The 17,049-nt window shown below is 33.2% G+C and overlaps 2 protein-coding genes across 5 annotated transcripts in view; one reads left to right on the forward strand and one right to left on the reverse strand.

Annotated features, from left to right (window-relative positions):
- Positions 1–17,049, reverse strand: part of LOC106881337 (zinc finger protein 429) — a 45,082-nt gene that overhangs the window by 14,224 nt on the left and 13,809 nt on the right. The gene's annotated exons all lie outside the window — the stretch shown is intronic.
- LOC106881324 (zinc finger protein OZF) lies at positions 126–15,962 on the forward strand. 3 transcript variants are annotated; one of them, XM_052969355.1, is made up of 2 exons: positions 126–221; positions 13,686–15,962. In XM_052969355.1, the coding sequence occupies exon 2, from the start codon at positions 14,163–14,165 to the stop codon at positions 15,333–15,335; it is 1,173 nt and encodes a 390-aa protein (XP_052825315.1). In that variant the 5' UTR covers positions 126–221; positions 13,686–14,162; the 3' UTR covers positions 15,336–15,962. The 3 variants fall into 3 exon arrangements, with proteins under 3 accessions (XP_052825315.1, XP_014787155.2, XP_052825314.1); XM_014931669.2 differs by lacking the exon at positions 126–221 and adding an exon at positions 8,750–8,911; XM_052969354.1 differs by lacking the exon at positions 126–221 and adding an exon at positions 10,835–11,848.

A 17,049-nucleotide genomic window follows, 5' to 3' on the forward strand; every position in this document is an offset into this window, starting at 1 on the left:
AGGTATTTTTCTGGGTTCTTTATGTCCTGAAATCAAATCTAGCCGTGATCAACTTAGTCTTTCGTCTTTATGTACTCTTAATTAATATAACAAACCACCAGCCGTACTTTCGTAAAAGGTCTACCGTTTTACGTTAGTGGTAGACTGATCTCTTCTAAGTTTTAACAGTTCAATAGAATAGAATTTGCTGTGGAAGTTTCATGAGATAGAAACATGCACCAGTGAGTTTTAAAGACCAGATCCACTTCTATCTGTATCATTATTTTCCCAAAATGTCAAGAGTTGATCTTATTGGAGTCTTTCTTTTATATTTGAATCACCATCCCCTAGAGGGAGTTTCTGTCTATTAACTGCATATATAATGTCTATATGTGTTGTATTTGATTTTAGCATGCATAACGCTGTCTTGAGGGATTTCATTCAGTGCCATTACATTCTTTCTACTTCTATATATATCAGTGCTGAGACCCCCTTCGGTCATGAATGACCATGGGATTGCACGTAGAAAGTCACCCTCCCAAGCATAAGTCCGGGCAAGGTTGTTTATGGAAGACCAGCAGTCGCCCATGCATACTGGCTTCCCCTCTCCACGCCACCAGTGTTATCCAAGAAAAAGGCAAAGGCCGATACAGCTTGGCACCTGGGACGTCGCAACTCATTTCTACAGCTGAATGAACTGGAGCAACGTGAAATAAAGTGTCTTGCTCAAGAATACAACACGCAGCCCGGTCCGGGATTCGAACTCGCAACCTCACGATCGTAAGCTCGACGCTCTTACCACTGAGCCATGCGCCTTCACTATATATCAGTACTCACTGTTAAATATGTGAGATCCTACAATATGTATTAGGCTTTAAATTACAATGTGTACTTCTCTCTCTCTGTTATATATACAAAAATACGGACATAGTAAATAGCAGCTAGCCTTCGGCCGCACCTTTGCACCCTGTTGTGTCCACCACTCCGAGCAAGAGACAAACTGCGCCAATACCAACCAATCAGAGTGGTGGACACAACAGGGTCCAAAGGTGCGGTCGAAGGCTTGCTGTTGTCTACTACGTCTGTATTTATGTATATATAACAGAGAGAGAGAAGTACGCTACAGAGCCCCCCCACCAGTCATTTTGTGTAAGACAAAATAGACAATAAAGGATGAAATATCTGTAGTGAAAAGGAGAAATAGCGGTTGGTCGTGAAGCTGGCACTGCGTCACCATTTTGCAAATGTCCGTGCGAATGTCGGGCCAGATCAGAGAAAGATGTGCGTGATTGTGGTGTTAGCTGATAAGCTACGTCTTTCTTTCACCATTGTCAAAACAGCCGCTAATCAGGGACTTTGCTGAGCCTTTGGCCGCACCTTTGGACCCTGTTGTGTCCACCATTCCGATTGGTAGGGTTGCATCTTGGCACGCAATAGAACAAGAGACAAACTGCACCAATACCAACCAATCAGAGTGGTGGCTTGCTGTTATCTACTACGTCCGTATTTATGTATATATAACAGAGAAAGTGAAGTACACTACAACTGTATGGCAGTAAAACGCAAAGTTGAGAAAGTCATTTCTTGAGGTAGTTTTGTGTGTAGAATCAGAAAACGAACTCCGTTTTACCGTATCACTCGCCGTTTTAATGAAAATTACTACTTTTACTTTTTAGTAATCCTATCAATTTTTTTAATTTTTTATGTAAATGCTCTAAAAATTTCCTTTTACAGGACTTTTCAGATAACTAAATATTCATTTAATAACTCTAATATGCCTAAAAGGCTTGCAAAAATTCTCCAGATAAGTTTTGCGGAAAATTATGTGATTAAAGAACATCAGCGAAGTCTCACTACTCGTACCAAAAAACTTTACCGGCTGTACTTCAAAGATGAAGTTAGAGACCAAGACAAGAAATGGGTACCTCTCATATGTTGTAAAAACTGTTCAAGCTTGCTGTGAAGATGGCTTAATGGAACACAAAAGCAGTTGCCATTTGGTGTTCCAATGGTTTGGAGGGAGCCTCAGGACCACACAACAGCCTTCAAGTCATTCAATGAGAGTAGGGTCTTCTTCATGCACTATCTTGTGTTCAAGTACTCCAAGGATGTTTAGTTTGCATTTGTTAAAGTCGTTAGCCATCTCCAGACGTTTCTTTTTTTCCCTAAGTGTTCTTAGATTGAGTGTTCCAATTTGCAGATACTTTTTACTATTCATAAGTTTTCAAACTAAGATTTTTAAACAAGATTTAAACTAATATACTAAAAATATAAACATCCTGATATATTAAAACTTCAAGAACAGTCCCTACAAAGTTTATTTAATTAGAATATATAAGTTGAAGTATTTAATTGCCATTTGCTAAAAATTGGTGGGTGATAGAGAAAATCTAACTGCAGATTCATGTTTAGCACACCCAATTTCATAAAGGCAGCAAAGATTTTAGTCTGCATAATAATAATAAAAAAGTATTGTACAGTGCTATTAGCGTGTTAACAGTGATTAGTTTCATTGCTATAATGTACATGAGAACTTAACCAGTACTCTGTTATGATGATAGTAAACAAGCCTGTGTTCTATGTCAGTGGATAGAAGTAAGTAACAGCTGTATATGTGCTCTGATTCTCATAGGAATTGTCATCAGCAGTTGTGTATACTAATTCTAAACCCGCTAATATGTTTTTTATCGCTATGACAGTTTTTTATTACCAACAAAAATAATAATTACATATATAATACATATGTATATGATACATATATAATATAAAATATATTTGATATTAAACCACATTAAAATACAAATCCAAAACTGAAGAAAACACAAACATGAACAAAGAAAGAAAAACAAGAAAAAGAGGAAGAAAGAAAAAAACATTAATTCAACACTTATTTTATTAACCACAAAAGGATAAAAAGCAAAGTTAACCTTGGCAAAATTTGAACTCAGAATGTAAATTGCTGGAAGAAATACCACTAAGCACTTTGTCTGATGCACTATCAATTCTGTCAGTTCACTGTCTTAAAAATGAATGAGTAATAACACAACTTATTGTACACACACACACACACACACACATCTATATACACGTGTATGTGTAGTGGAGATTTATTAGGTAGGTGGTACAAGCATTCCAAACTCAACTGACTTTCCTTTGTTGTTCTTTCAGTCATTCAGAAAAGAACAAACAAAACAAGAATAATACTTTGATTAACTTGCTTAAATTCAGATCCTATTGACAGTGTAAGAAAAAACAGAAACAAAAAATAAGGGAGGAATTCTATTTTATGTTTGAGTTATTCTAATTAATACAAAGAAATTTATGACACTTATATCATACACACGTGTGCTCTACATTTGTGCTCTACAAAAGTCACATCCTAGAAATGATGTTGTCAACAAATTGTCTGTATTTTGCCTTTTAAGACCTATGGAATAAGAGATCCCTTACTTGAAACACAGGTAGGGGTTAGTAACAGTAAGGGCATCCAGCTGGAAATCATTTCCTCAGTAATAGATTCATCCAACCCATGCTACTATAGAAAAACATGTAAAAAAAAAAAACACATATACCTAATGTTTTTGTTAGAGTGAATTTCGGCTTCCTTAGATCAGCCTTCACCACTTCTCGCATTACTTTCAGCCTACCTCATTGTTTTAACACAGAGATAGCATGTTTATACCAACATAGTCTTTTCCTTTGCACATTACAGTCGATTCCTTTTATACCCATTTTGCATCTTTCATTTCATCTATGCTTAGTCATTTCATATGTATATATACTAACATTACACATACAGCAGATATGATTGCTTCATTTTTTTCCAGCTTCCAGACATCCTCCTCATTTAATGTCTACGTTTTGTTCAATATTACACAAACACCAAACAATCTGCCTTTTGTTCAAGGAGATAATCTCTTTGGTGTCCAAACCAATAGCTCCACTATGGCCACAGCCTCTGAATGAAGCATATAAAAGTAACATATGTAACAGGCCTCTTACAATTTCTGTCTACAAATCCACTCACAAGGATTTGATTAGCCTGAGGCTATATAGCAGAAGACAGTTGCCCAAAGTACAATATGGTGGGACTAAACTTGAAACTACATGGTTTGGGAGCAAACTTCTTAGCCACAGTCATTTCTCTTCTTTTTATTCATATTGATCATAGCTACTTTCCAGACAGAATTGAGTTCTGTATTCTTTCTTACTGAGATTCTTTATCTTTGCAATGATTACTTTCAGACTTTTTGATTTTAGGCACGATTCCGTTTTTGGGGATTTTTTTCTCTATGTTTTTGATTAATCCAGCTATATGAACTATGTTTTTGGTATACAAAAATTCTCATTGTTGACCAGTCTTTAGTTCTTTTGCTGTTAGGAGTGAAACAAGAACCAAGTTCTGTTGGTCAATTAAATTCTTTGCTAAACTTGTTGGTAACTTTCACCGTTCTAACATAGCTTGCACAGCACCCACAACTATTCTTCTCCACTCAGTTTTTTAGCAGCCACCAAACTATAAAGCATGGTACTTTGTTAAAGACCTTTTCAAAGTCAACAAATGTTAAGTATAATGGTTTAGTCTTAGGAAAGATCTTCTGTAGTTGTCTAAAAAGAAGATATTAGTGATCCTTTATCTTAACAAAAACCTAAACAGCAATTAATCTACGTTGATTCTCTTGTTAATTTGCTGGGCTTTAATGCTTTCTATCATTTTCATAACTTGGTTCATCAAGTCAATGCCTCTGTAGTTACTTCTTTCTAGACCATCTCATTTGACCTGTAATAGTTGAGTATGTACTACTCTACCATTTTATTTATACTCATTGCACTGTATAAACAGTATTGTATTCTTACATATGAAATCAATTCCCAAGATGGCAGAATTGCTAGCATGTTGGAAGAATATCTTCTGATATTTCTTCCATCTTGTTATATTTTGAGTTCAAATATTTCTAGGGTTAACTTTGCCTTTCATCCGTACTGGACCCATAAAATAAAGTACTTATTAGTGTTGATGATACCACCTGAGTCACTTGCTTCAAAAGTGCTGGCTTTGTGTCTAAATTAGAAATATATTAATTCAATTCTAAAATATCAATTGACTTGTGTGCTCTCTGTTATAGACTACTACATTAATTTTTATATCTTTACCATATTGACCTCCAAGCTTTTTTAATTCTTGTCCCTCTTTTTTGATGGGTTTTAATCAATGCCACTCTAAGGCACTCAGTAGAGACCTGATGTATGTATGTTTTGTCTTGCTGCCGATAAATAAATTTTTTAATAACTACACCAGCTTATAAAAATGCTTTCACCTGGAGTACAGTTTCAGTGAAAAGGAGAGAGCTGAGGAGGGAACCATGGTTAACTCCTAGTTGTAAATTGAATTATGTACTGACTATTTCCAGTTTTGATTTTGCTGATAATACTGTGCATAATTTGAAAGACTTTAATAATTAATTTCACACCTTCATCTGCTGCTACAAAATAGCTTGTACTCCATTAAGCTCCATACCACTGCTTCCTCAGTTTATCCAATATATCTACTCATCCTCTGCAATACCTCTCACCACCTAAACACTGGACATTAGCTACATGTTCCTCACAGTTGTCAGTTCTATGACTTTTTCCATTACATATTTCACAAAACACATCTCCATCTCATTCTTACATTTCCCATCCATATACAAAGTATTTGCAATTGCTTATCAAATGTTCTATAGTAATCTAATCACAATTAGATAAACAATGTCATAAATGTTGATAATGTCATTCTTTTGTTGTTAGGGTATTTTTTTTATGAGTATCTTTAGTCATGTCACCAAGTAACCTAGAATAAAATGTATAAAAGATAAGGATTGATTAAATATCAACATAGTGAACTAACTTGATAAGAGACATTGCAAATGAATTACTACTGGCAGTAATGTTGTTGTGTCTCTTACAAGGTTGAACTCGGTTTTGATTTTCTTCTATCACAATTTTAATTATTTTAGAATATTCCTTCTCTACTTCTCATTGTGTTCAACATTTTCTCATTAAGAGCCCTGCCAGAGTAAGCTTATGCTGTGAATTCACCATATCATTGTATAAATTACTTGAACAGTTTCTCTATAACTAGTAGTACAATAATGTAATACTTAAATAGTTAAAGTTAAGGATGAATGTAAATTTGAAATGTTAAATGTAGGGTGAGAATGTAAGTTAAGTCTTTTATTACCATTTTTCTTTTGAAAATAATGACGGATTTTATAAAATAACTTTATTATTAAGGTAGTAGTGTTTGACACAAATTAACATGAGGTTTTGACTGGAGATTTTAATTTAGATTGCTTTAAAACAGAAGATTTGTATCACAGAACTAAGGTGGTCTCAAGTGGGTTGATATCTAAAGGTACATGCTATGATTAAGTACTCAGTCAAGGCTGTAGGTATTAATAAAGTAAATTATTGACTAAAGACTTTATGTCTATGAGACATCATCATCATCATCTAGCATCCATGTTTCATGTTAGCATGGGTTGAATGATTTGATAGGATCTTATGGGGCCAAGGACTGCATTGTGCTTTTTTAATGCCACCAGCACTAGTGAGGTTGCCATGCAACTTATAAGATTACAAACCCTAATGGAACGACTTTATGCTAGAAGACGAGGAGTACAGTATTTTTTAAAAAATGGCTAGAGCAGAACAGGCTTCTTGATGTAGAGGAACTGAATGCCTACTTATATTTTAGAAGAGAGGGTGGGAGTGATCAGATGGAGCTGGAAAGTGATAAAAAATGGTGGATCCTTAAGATACAAGGTAGGTAGGAATGAATGAGGCAGAGGGAGCAGGAGTGAGGGGGTACAGGAAATGCCTGTTATGTAAAAAATATCTTTACCAAATAAAATAAAAACCTGTACTCACAATCCATATACTGTATAATTATTATTACATTATTATTACATCATTATATTATTACATTATATTATCAATTAACATTGGAAAAGATCTATTTATTTATTTATTTTGATATCACTCTATCAAAAGAAATTGAGTGATAGATGGGTGATGGAAGAGAGGCAGAGTGATAGAGGAGTGAAGAAATGCAGAGTAATGGAGGGGAGATAGAGTGATAGATGGATTATGGAAGAGAAATAGACTGTTAGAGGGGTTATAAAAGTGAGTGGAATGATAGATAATGGTGGAAAGAGGGAGAATGATAACAGGTGATGAGTGATGGATTGAATATTAATAGATCAAATGCCTTTCCTTTTATACAATGGTATGGTATGGTGGCGAGGATAAAAGAATGAGAGATGAGACTTAACAGAAATGTAATGGATAAAAGACCTATTGTAAATATATCATACAACCCAATCTCCATTGCCACCACCACCACCACCACCATTTTGATGACTATTTTTCCACTCCTACATTAAAGGATGAATCTTTTACAGCATCATGTTATCTCTCATAAGGGTTCGTTGTTATCTCCTTCATGAGGTTCAACTTTTAAGATCAATCTTTACCACTTTGTCCCATGTTTTGCTATGGTCTCACTCCCCTACAATTTCCAACCACAAACTACCTTATACATATTTGTACATTACATCTGATTATATGTTAGTTTTCTCTTGGTTCATTTATATATATATATTTATATAAGATCCAAGGATCTAAGTGTAGGAAGTTAGTAAGCTTCAAGCAATCCATGGTAGGTATAAGAAAACAACATCCAAAACAATAACAATTTATTGGTGAGGGTTGTATGCTTTTCTTATATCAAAGTTTAATAAGCTAAAAAGAATCTTTTTTATTGCTCAGCTAGCAACTTGAGTCGCTATAAATGCAAATAAAAATCCAAATTAAGTGAGTGGAGCAGGTAAAATTCAAGTTACATATGTTTCCAAGCTAGTGGATCCTCTGATGTAATGATTACTCAACAAGGTACACTCAGCTAGCTACTCATAAGGCCAAAGACACTTTAATCATATGAAGGTTACATTGTCATTAAGGAATCTTAAGTTAATGGCCTGATGAGTAGCTAATCCGAAGTCAACTTGCTGAAGATATAATTATATTTTTGGCAAGTTAACTTGAGACTTCTTAACAGCTATGTAACCTTCATATGATTAAAGTATTTTTGACCTGGTGAGTAGCTTGCTGAGTGTCCCTCATTGATAATTATTAGACCGGCCATATCTATCTTTATCTGTCTATTTATCTATCTGTCTGTCTGTCTGTCTATCTATCTATCTATCTATCTAGATAGATAGATGTTCCCTGTACATTTTTTTGTATATGTAAAGTAACATTTTAGAGAAATACCATTGGTTTCATATGTAGCGTGAACTAGACATATTTTAAGTTTCTCTACAAAAATTTTTATCTGTTCTATAACACAAAATATACAAGTATACGAAGTTTGAAAGTGTTTAGGTACCAAAAACACTACATAAAACATAAATGATAAGTGTTGCCAGTCAAATCAGAAAGATCCTATGATTTTAGTCCTTTCACCAGTAGTGCTAGGTATTGTCCCTTAACAATCCCCTAATATTATCAGATAGAGATGTGGGGGGGGGGGAGAATAGAAATGGAGCTTATCAATTTGATTAATTTAATTGTTTAACAATTTTCACTAATTTATTTATTTATTTGTTATTTCGTATTTTTAGATTCGTTCATTATTGATCTCACAATTTTTTTTTTTTTTACTTTCTGTTTCCTCTACTTCCTACCTGCTCGATTATGCTTAAGTGAGTTTACGAAAGTGCGGCTGATGCTAAATATATTAATTAATTTTGTATTAGTATCATTTGGATTCTTCAGTGTGATCATGAAGTTGAGAATAGAAGAAGCTTCTCATATATTTTAATTGCCCACAGATCTGTTTTTCTCTCGATATTCATATACAAATAGTGAAGAAAGTCAGAAAGAAATAGTAAGTTGATCTGTTGTCTCTGACTAATTATTTAATATGATTTTTAGTATTACTAGTGCAAACGTCTCTTGTAACAGTAACAACCTACAATATGTATTAATGGTGATGTGTTATTTTACATTTATGTTTAATCTCTATTTAAAAGTTAAACATCAGTAATATTCGATTTTAGCAGCTATTTACCACCACTAAGTATAGTAGCATTGAAGTTTTCGTTATAAATTATGTCATATTGCTACAATGTTCTCCATTGTTAAATCTTCGCCAGCTAAATCTCATTTTTATCAATTCATTTTGTAGTCAGTCATGAAATATTTTGGACGAAGTCTCTGTGCTTGTGTGTAAGCAATAGTTTTATGTTTAATGTACTTAATTCACTTTAGCAAAGTTTGAATCTTATAGGTTAACTACAACGAAATATAAAATAATCGGTGGACATTGGGATTAGACAAATTGTATGTTGTTGTCTTGGATATTATATATGTGTGTGTAATTACATTATACAATGTATAAACCCTCTTCAAGACGGAAATCTGAGGGAAATTTGGCTGTAATTGTTGATCGTATTAGGTGGTTCTTCATTATTATAAAGGTAAACTCTAAAGAAAATCCAAATAGAAACATGTCAGAATAACACAGTGCAATACAAAGATGAACGTCATTAAATTTTCTAATAATAAAATAAAACAATATGGATATATAATTTTTTTAAAGTCTAAATGATTTAATTGTATAAAATAGTAATTTAACTAGATAAGATATATTTAAATAGTGAAGTCATTACTAAATTTGATCAAACAATGCACTCCTTGTTTCAATACAATTTTATATATATTTGAGGGTTTTTTGTTTTGTTTTTTCGTCAGAAAAATTTAATGGCATTTGTCCTGTATTCTCTTATTCTGGCTTCGGTATTTTCAGTTTATGGCTATAATGGAAAATATTACCACGTATTTATTTTTTTACAAGATGAATATTAATAGTGGTAAAATATTTGGAAAAGGTAATGTTTAAAAACCTCCTTGCTTGTTAATCTAAGTAGACGGATTAATTTCATTATTTCATGAATGGAAATTGGTAAGTTAAAAGATAAGCAAAATGCCGTTATACATACATTCTTACGCACGCGCTCACTGTCGCATACAAGTGTGCTTCGCGATTCAATAATTCAATACTTAAAAAATAGCATTAATAGATAAAAAATAATAATAATAGAAAAGTTATTTATTGTTGTACATTGAAACTATCTTCTCTAGTACATTGCTGAATATGTATATTTTCATCTTACTATCTCATAAATCTTGTTCATATAAAATGTAAATAAAGATTCTTCCATGTTTTCATCTTAACTTTTTAACGCAACCATAAATTAAACAAGCTGGCTGCCAACTCTATTTACTGAAGCCCCAAGTAATATTGTATTACCCATGGTTAAAACTAGTTTTGCTGATGCCACTTTTTCTGTCCGCGAAGATGTATTTACATAGACAAAATACGTTGTTAGGTCATCTGTTTATTGCTTATAGTGTTGGTTGAAATCTTTAGATTTCTCCTTTGGCACACTTTCCTCTCCAATCTCCAGTTGTCACTTACTTTTACCTTCCTCTCCTACTTTCCGCTTAACGCTTGTTTTTCATTATATCCATCTCCTCACCCATTTCCCATCGCTGATTCTCTTATACACTCTTGCAGCCTCGACCCACTCACTCTCCTGGTTCTTTTATCCCTTCTCACCTTGTACCTAGGTCCCCCCAGACTCCACATCACTACTATTTTCATCTCATCCCAGCTCTACCTCAATCACACCACCCTCTCTTCTTAAACATGAGTAACCATGTAGCTCCTCTACAGTAAGAAACCTGTTCTGCTTTGCTCTCCCCACTTCTCTCAAACTTTAATCTCTCCATCCACTTCATCTCCTAGCATAAAGCCACCTCTCTTGAGATTTGTAGTCCTGCAAGTTGCATGGTGACCTTACTAGTGTTGGTGGCATGAAAAAGCATCTAGCCATAGAAGTCAAACCAAAGCAGATATTGGGGCACGATGCAGTCCTTGGACCTGTCAGATCCTGCCAAACCATCCAGTCCATGCCAGCATGGAACACAGATGTTAATGATGATGATGATGATGGTATATATTACACATATGTCTCAGTATATAAAAGTTTATTGGGCTATATATATTATGGGTTGGGATTAAAAATTGTTTGTATGAATAGGTAAATGTATTTAACATTTAACACATCAGTTGTCATTAGTTTTATAAACATCATAAAGAATGAAATATGTGGCAGTTTCATGGGCAAAAAGAAATTAAAAATTGAATTTGTAACAATTGCTTTTTTGCAAAATTGTTTCCTCCCATGATGAGTCAGAAAAAAAATTTCATAAGTCACACATGAACATCTTATTGCTGGTTACATTCTCCAAAACTGATAGGGATGAAATGGAATTTTGGAGAAATTTTTATTGCCAAATTGTAATTTCTAATGTTTAAGACACAGAAATCCAAAACAATATTTGAGAGCAAATAAATAAAAATGTTAGTATGAAACGTTTTCATTCTGAAAATTTGTAAGCAAATCAATTAGCTTTTTTTGCAAATTCATAATAATAATATGTGTATGTAGATTTGTTTCTTATGTATGCACTCGCTGTCAACAAATGAAATGTCAAAGAGATGTGTTTGATGTGAGGGTCACAGTTAAGATGATATCTGGTCTATATTAAGAGTAGCCAAGCAGATAAATATTTAGTAATTTAAATGCTGAATAATTTTGAGGGCAGATAGTGAAAGACATGGAAGAGTTTAGCAGAAATTACACATTAGTATTAAATTTCTGTACAATTATACATCATAGTTTACAGAATAATCTTGTTCATTTGTATTTCTCTCAATATTGACATAGCAAATGGTGGAGGAAGTCAGAAAGAAATAGTAAGTTGGTCTGTTGTCACTGACTAATTATTTAATATGATTTTTAGTATTACTAGTGCAAACGTCTCTTGTAACAGTAACAACCCACAATATGTATTAATGGTGATGTGTTATTTTACATTTATGTTTAATCTCTATTTAAAAGTTAAACATCAGTGATATTCGATTTTAGCAGCTATTTACCACTAAGTATAGTAGCATCGAAACATTTATTATTAATTATATCATATTGCTACAATGTTCTCCATTGTTAAATCTTTGTCAGCTAAATCTCATTTTTATCAATTCATTTTGTAGTCAGTCCTGAAATATTTTGGACGAAGTGTCTGTGCTTGTGTGTAAGCAATAGTTTGTTTTATGTTTAATGTACTTAATTCACTCTAGCAAAGTTTGAATCTTATAGGTTAACTGCAACGAAATAATCAAATTGCATGTTGTTGTCTTGGACATTTTATGTATATATGTGTGTGTGTATAACTATATTATACAATGTATAAACCCTCTTCAAGACAAATCTGAGGGAAATTTGGCTGTAATTTATAGTATTTAAAATAATGTAGTCATAATCATCAACATCAATTTATGTCCGCTTTCCATGCTGAGTTTCACATGGTTCTACACTGATTGAGGTAGAAAAGTAGAAATGCTCAGACAATAAATAGCACAGGAATATCAGCAGTATGTAAAATGTTTCAGTCTTCTTATGACTTAACGAGGTCATAATAAGGCTGGAACATGTCCAATTATTTAATAATGTGGCAACTGAATCTCAACCAATTTAAGATGGTATTAATGAAACCAAGAAAAATCGTGTTAAGAAACCAGTTCTTCTTACTTTTGTAAATTGAACAGATATCAGTAACCAGTGAAATTCACAGTGTAGTGCTCCTTTCCCATTTAAAACTGTGCTGCTTCTGCACATTCAGATAAGCGAGAATGCATCCAAAGTTGAGTCACCTGATCGATGCAAAATCTCTCACAGATATTCTTCAGTCTCTAGCCCACAGGTAGGCTGTTGTATTTCTCTGCTTGCTGTACAAGTCCTGCAGTGGCTGGTCACATGTCATTTCCACTCAGACTCTCCCAACTTACGTCTCTCACCTCCCATTGCCCATGTTTTGTACAAACTCCTCAGGCACTGCACTCATCATTATACCCAGATCTAACCCCAGAAAGTTGTCCCTCTGATCCCGTCTTTTTCGCAGTCCATTGACTTGCAACACTAACTTTTTTTACTATATTTCTGTGGAAATACACTGCCTTTGTTGGAATTTATTTTAGAAAATATTGAAGTATTTAGTTAAATAACTTGGCATTATTAATCTAGTTAGTGTTTGAAACATGAATTAACATGAAATTTTGATTGAAGATTTTAATGTAAATCACTTTAAAACATGGAATTTGTGTCATAGAGCCAGTAACAGTTTGAAGCAGGTTGATATCAAAAGGGTTAGGTAAAATAAAAAGTTTAGAATGGTATAACAATGCACTATAGAACAAAAAATGGACTATATACCTGTTGTAACTTGGTTATCTATAGTCCGATGATATTTCGGAATTACAATTCCTTCTTCAGATCTTATTTGCTGGAGTTCCATTTTTTGTTCTATAGTGCATTGTTATACCATTCTAAACTTTTTATTCTTTACAAACAATACACAATGCTTCAAGCGAACTACAATACTCTGTTAGGTAAAATGTTTACAGTATCAGTTTTGAAAAGCTTGCAAAGGCCAGGAGTACTGCTCCTTCTAGACTTGAAAAGAAAATTAAATTTATCTAATAACCTGTTAGTAAACTTTTCATTGACTTTTCTGTCTTATATACTTTATTTCAGGGTGTATGGTGACATTCACATAGTAATTGCTGATTCGAAATATATCAAAAACATGTATCTGTAAGATTTTGAAAACAGACTGACAGCATCCAGTACACAGTTAACTGTTTTTTAAAACCTTGATTAAGTTACTGTGAATTTTAAATTAAGGCTGCAACAGAGATATGGAACATGAAAATTTCCTTGGTTTGTGTACAGTGTCTTCCAGATCTGTGTGCATCTCGAGGACTGGAGTCATTGTAGTTGCTGATTTTAAATTTCAAGATTGAATTCTAGTGAGAGAAACTACTCCAATGCAATATCTTGAAACTGTTTCTTTACAATCAAGACTTCTATAGACTTTGTCAAATGTTACATTTTTTTCTGTATGAGAAAATAACATTGTAATTATTTATTGAAACGTTTCAGAGAATTTCATTTTCTTCATTACACATTGAAATTAAACAAAAATTTTTTTAGAATATTTGAAAGAAAATCATGGAAGACAAACTGGAGGAGAGTCAGGCCTGTGATGAAACACAGCCTGAATCTAGTGAGGTATCTAATCAGGAGTGTGTAGATACAGAGAAAAAAGCTTATCATTTTGACATTCATAAGAAGACATTCTCACAATATAATGTACTTCTTACAAGCATAAAACTTAAATATTCCAAAATGTGTAACAAAACAAGTGCTAAGAGCCGTTCATTCTCTAAGGGTATTCAGTCGGATCAGAGTGATTTTGAATGCTTAATCTGTGGTAAAATATTCTCTCGGAAATCTTATTTGACTAGACACAAACGTATACACAGAAGCAAGAAATCATACCGCTGTGATATCTGTGACAGAGCTTTCAATGACAGCAGTACTTTGACGAATCATAGACGTATTCATACTGATGAGAAGCCATATCACTGTGATATTTGTGGGAGAAGGTTCACTCAATTTGGTCATTTGAGTAGACACAAATATACTCACTCAGGAGAGAAACCACACCGTTGTGATATTTGTGGGAAAGCATTCTCACAGGTTGATAGTTTAACTCGTCACATACGTATTCACACAGGAGAGAAACCATATCAATGTGGTGTTTGTGGTAAAACATTTTCTCGAAGCTCTTATTTAAGTGTTCACAAATCTGTTCACACCAGAGAAAAGCCACACCGCTGTGACATCTGTGGGAAAACCTTCTCTGGGAGAGGTAACATGACGAATCACAAACGTATTCACACTGGGGAAAAACCATACCATTGTAATATATGTGGGAAGACCTTCTCTGGATGCAACAGTTTAACTAGTCATATACAAGTTCACACGGGAGATAAGCCATACCACTGTGATATTTGTGCAAAAACGTTCTCTACCAGTAGTAGATTAACTAGACATATACGCACTCATACTGGTGAAAAACCATTCCATTGCAACACCTGTGGTAAAACATTCTCTCAAAATGGTCATTTAACTCAACATGTACGAGTTCACACTGGTGAAAAACCATTTCACTGTGATATCTGTGGTAAAACATTCACTCAGAGAGGTCATTTAACACTTCACATACGTGGTCATACAGGTGAGAGACCATACAGTTGTGATATTTGTGGTAAAGCATATGCTGATAATCAGAGTTTAACTCGTCATAAACCTGTGCACACAAATAAGAAAAAATCATGATATCTATCAAGAAATGTTGAGAAAGGACAATAGTTTGATAATCACAAAGTCATGGTACACAAACCATTAAACAATATACTTTGCTGAAAGAAAAAAATGTCCAAATTACTACTTCATGACACTATACAGGAATTCCTGTAAGATCGGTAATATAATAAAATGTCATGAAACTTCATGGAAACTAGATAAAAGCCATATTTATATATATAAAACTTATGTGATTTGAGAATATTTTGCAATATGTCAAAGGAAATTATAAATCACCCTATTGTGCTACTGTTTTTGACTTTCTAAAACAATGTTTTATCATTTGCAATCAGATGCATTACATGGTTGAAAAGTTTTCAAAAATAATATTCGCACACAGGTTAACAAATATCACTAATTTGTAATATTTTTAAAAAAATTTGATCTTTTCAATAAACATTTTTTTTTTTTACCCAGAACATTCTTCAATGTGGTATAATTCACAAATTTACTTTGGAATAATTTTCTTATTTAGTCTGATTGCACAGACATTTGTCATTATTTTCATGTTATGAGCAATCGACAATTGTGTTTTGTGACTGAAATACTTTTGTGTTTTTCAATAATTAAAATTATTATTATCTGAGAAAACATTTTTGTCAGTTTTTTTATGCAATAGTTTGTGTATTTAGAAGAAGCATGGTTTCTGTAAAAATTTGATTTTAATTTAAAGAAAACATAAAATTGTAAAGTTGAGAATAGAGCCATGGCTTGGAAAAGGACAATGTAAGAACTGAAAAAGTGTTTTTTAATACAACTAGAAACATTTAGCTAATGAATTAGAACAGAGCAGAGTGCATTGTTAACTCTTTTCTTACCGTACACTGCCTTTATTTTGATTCTAAAAATGATGAAGGATTTACTAAAATATATTTATCCTTATTAAGTTGATGTTTCAAATTTGATTTGACATGAAAATTTTATAGATTTTTATTGAGATCCCTGTAGAACAGGGAAGTTGTATCATAGAACTAGGAGCAGTCTTAGGCAGGTTGGTCTCAACCAGGTTCACTTGTAACATAGTGATAACCACATAATAGTGAGAGATTTGCAGGTTTGATAGGATTAGATAGAAGAGGGTAATATAGAAGAATATGTTGAGGCTAAGGTGGATGATAAATGTTAGGTGTCTCTTGCTAGTTGAAATTAAAAGTTGTCTGCTTGCTAACAACTTAGTACTTCGTTTGCCAAGTCAGAAAAATGATAACATTAAATGATGTAGAAGAAGTGGAGGGACTCTGTTCAAATCTGACAAATAAGGTACTTTGTTTTTAACAAGCAATTATGAGCTAAACTAAATTCAAGCAAGGTACTTTGTTTCTAACAAGCAGATTATGAGCTAAATTAAATTCATTGTGTTTTTAAATGTTTTTGCAAAGGTACCTGAGAGAAAAATGTTCATGACAAAAACATGGTAAATTTTTCCATTGTTTGTAGCACAAATATTTAATCAGTTCTCATTCTAAAAAAAATAAAATTTAACAGCCGTTTTGTATGAACCCATGTAAACTTATTCTGGTTCAGCCTTGCCTGCATTACATGATGGTGGAATATTAATAGGATTGAAATTACTTCATACTGAGGGGAAAATATTTCAAAGGGTTACTATGAAATTCATTCTTTTGATTCCAACCTCTCTGACACTACCTGTGATGCTATGACAAACTTCTTATTTTAAAGTAATATA

The sequence above is a fragment of the Octopus bimaculoides genome, chromosome 7 (assembly GCF_001194135.2).
Source record: "Octopus bimaculoides isolate UCB-OBI-ISO-001 chromosome 7, ASM119413v2, whole genome shotgun sequence".
Classification (NCBI taxonomy): domain Eukaryota; kingdom Metazoa; phylum Mollusca; class Cephalopoda; order Octopoda; family Octopodidae; genus Octopus; species Octopus bimaculoides.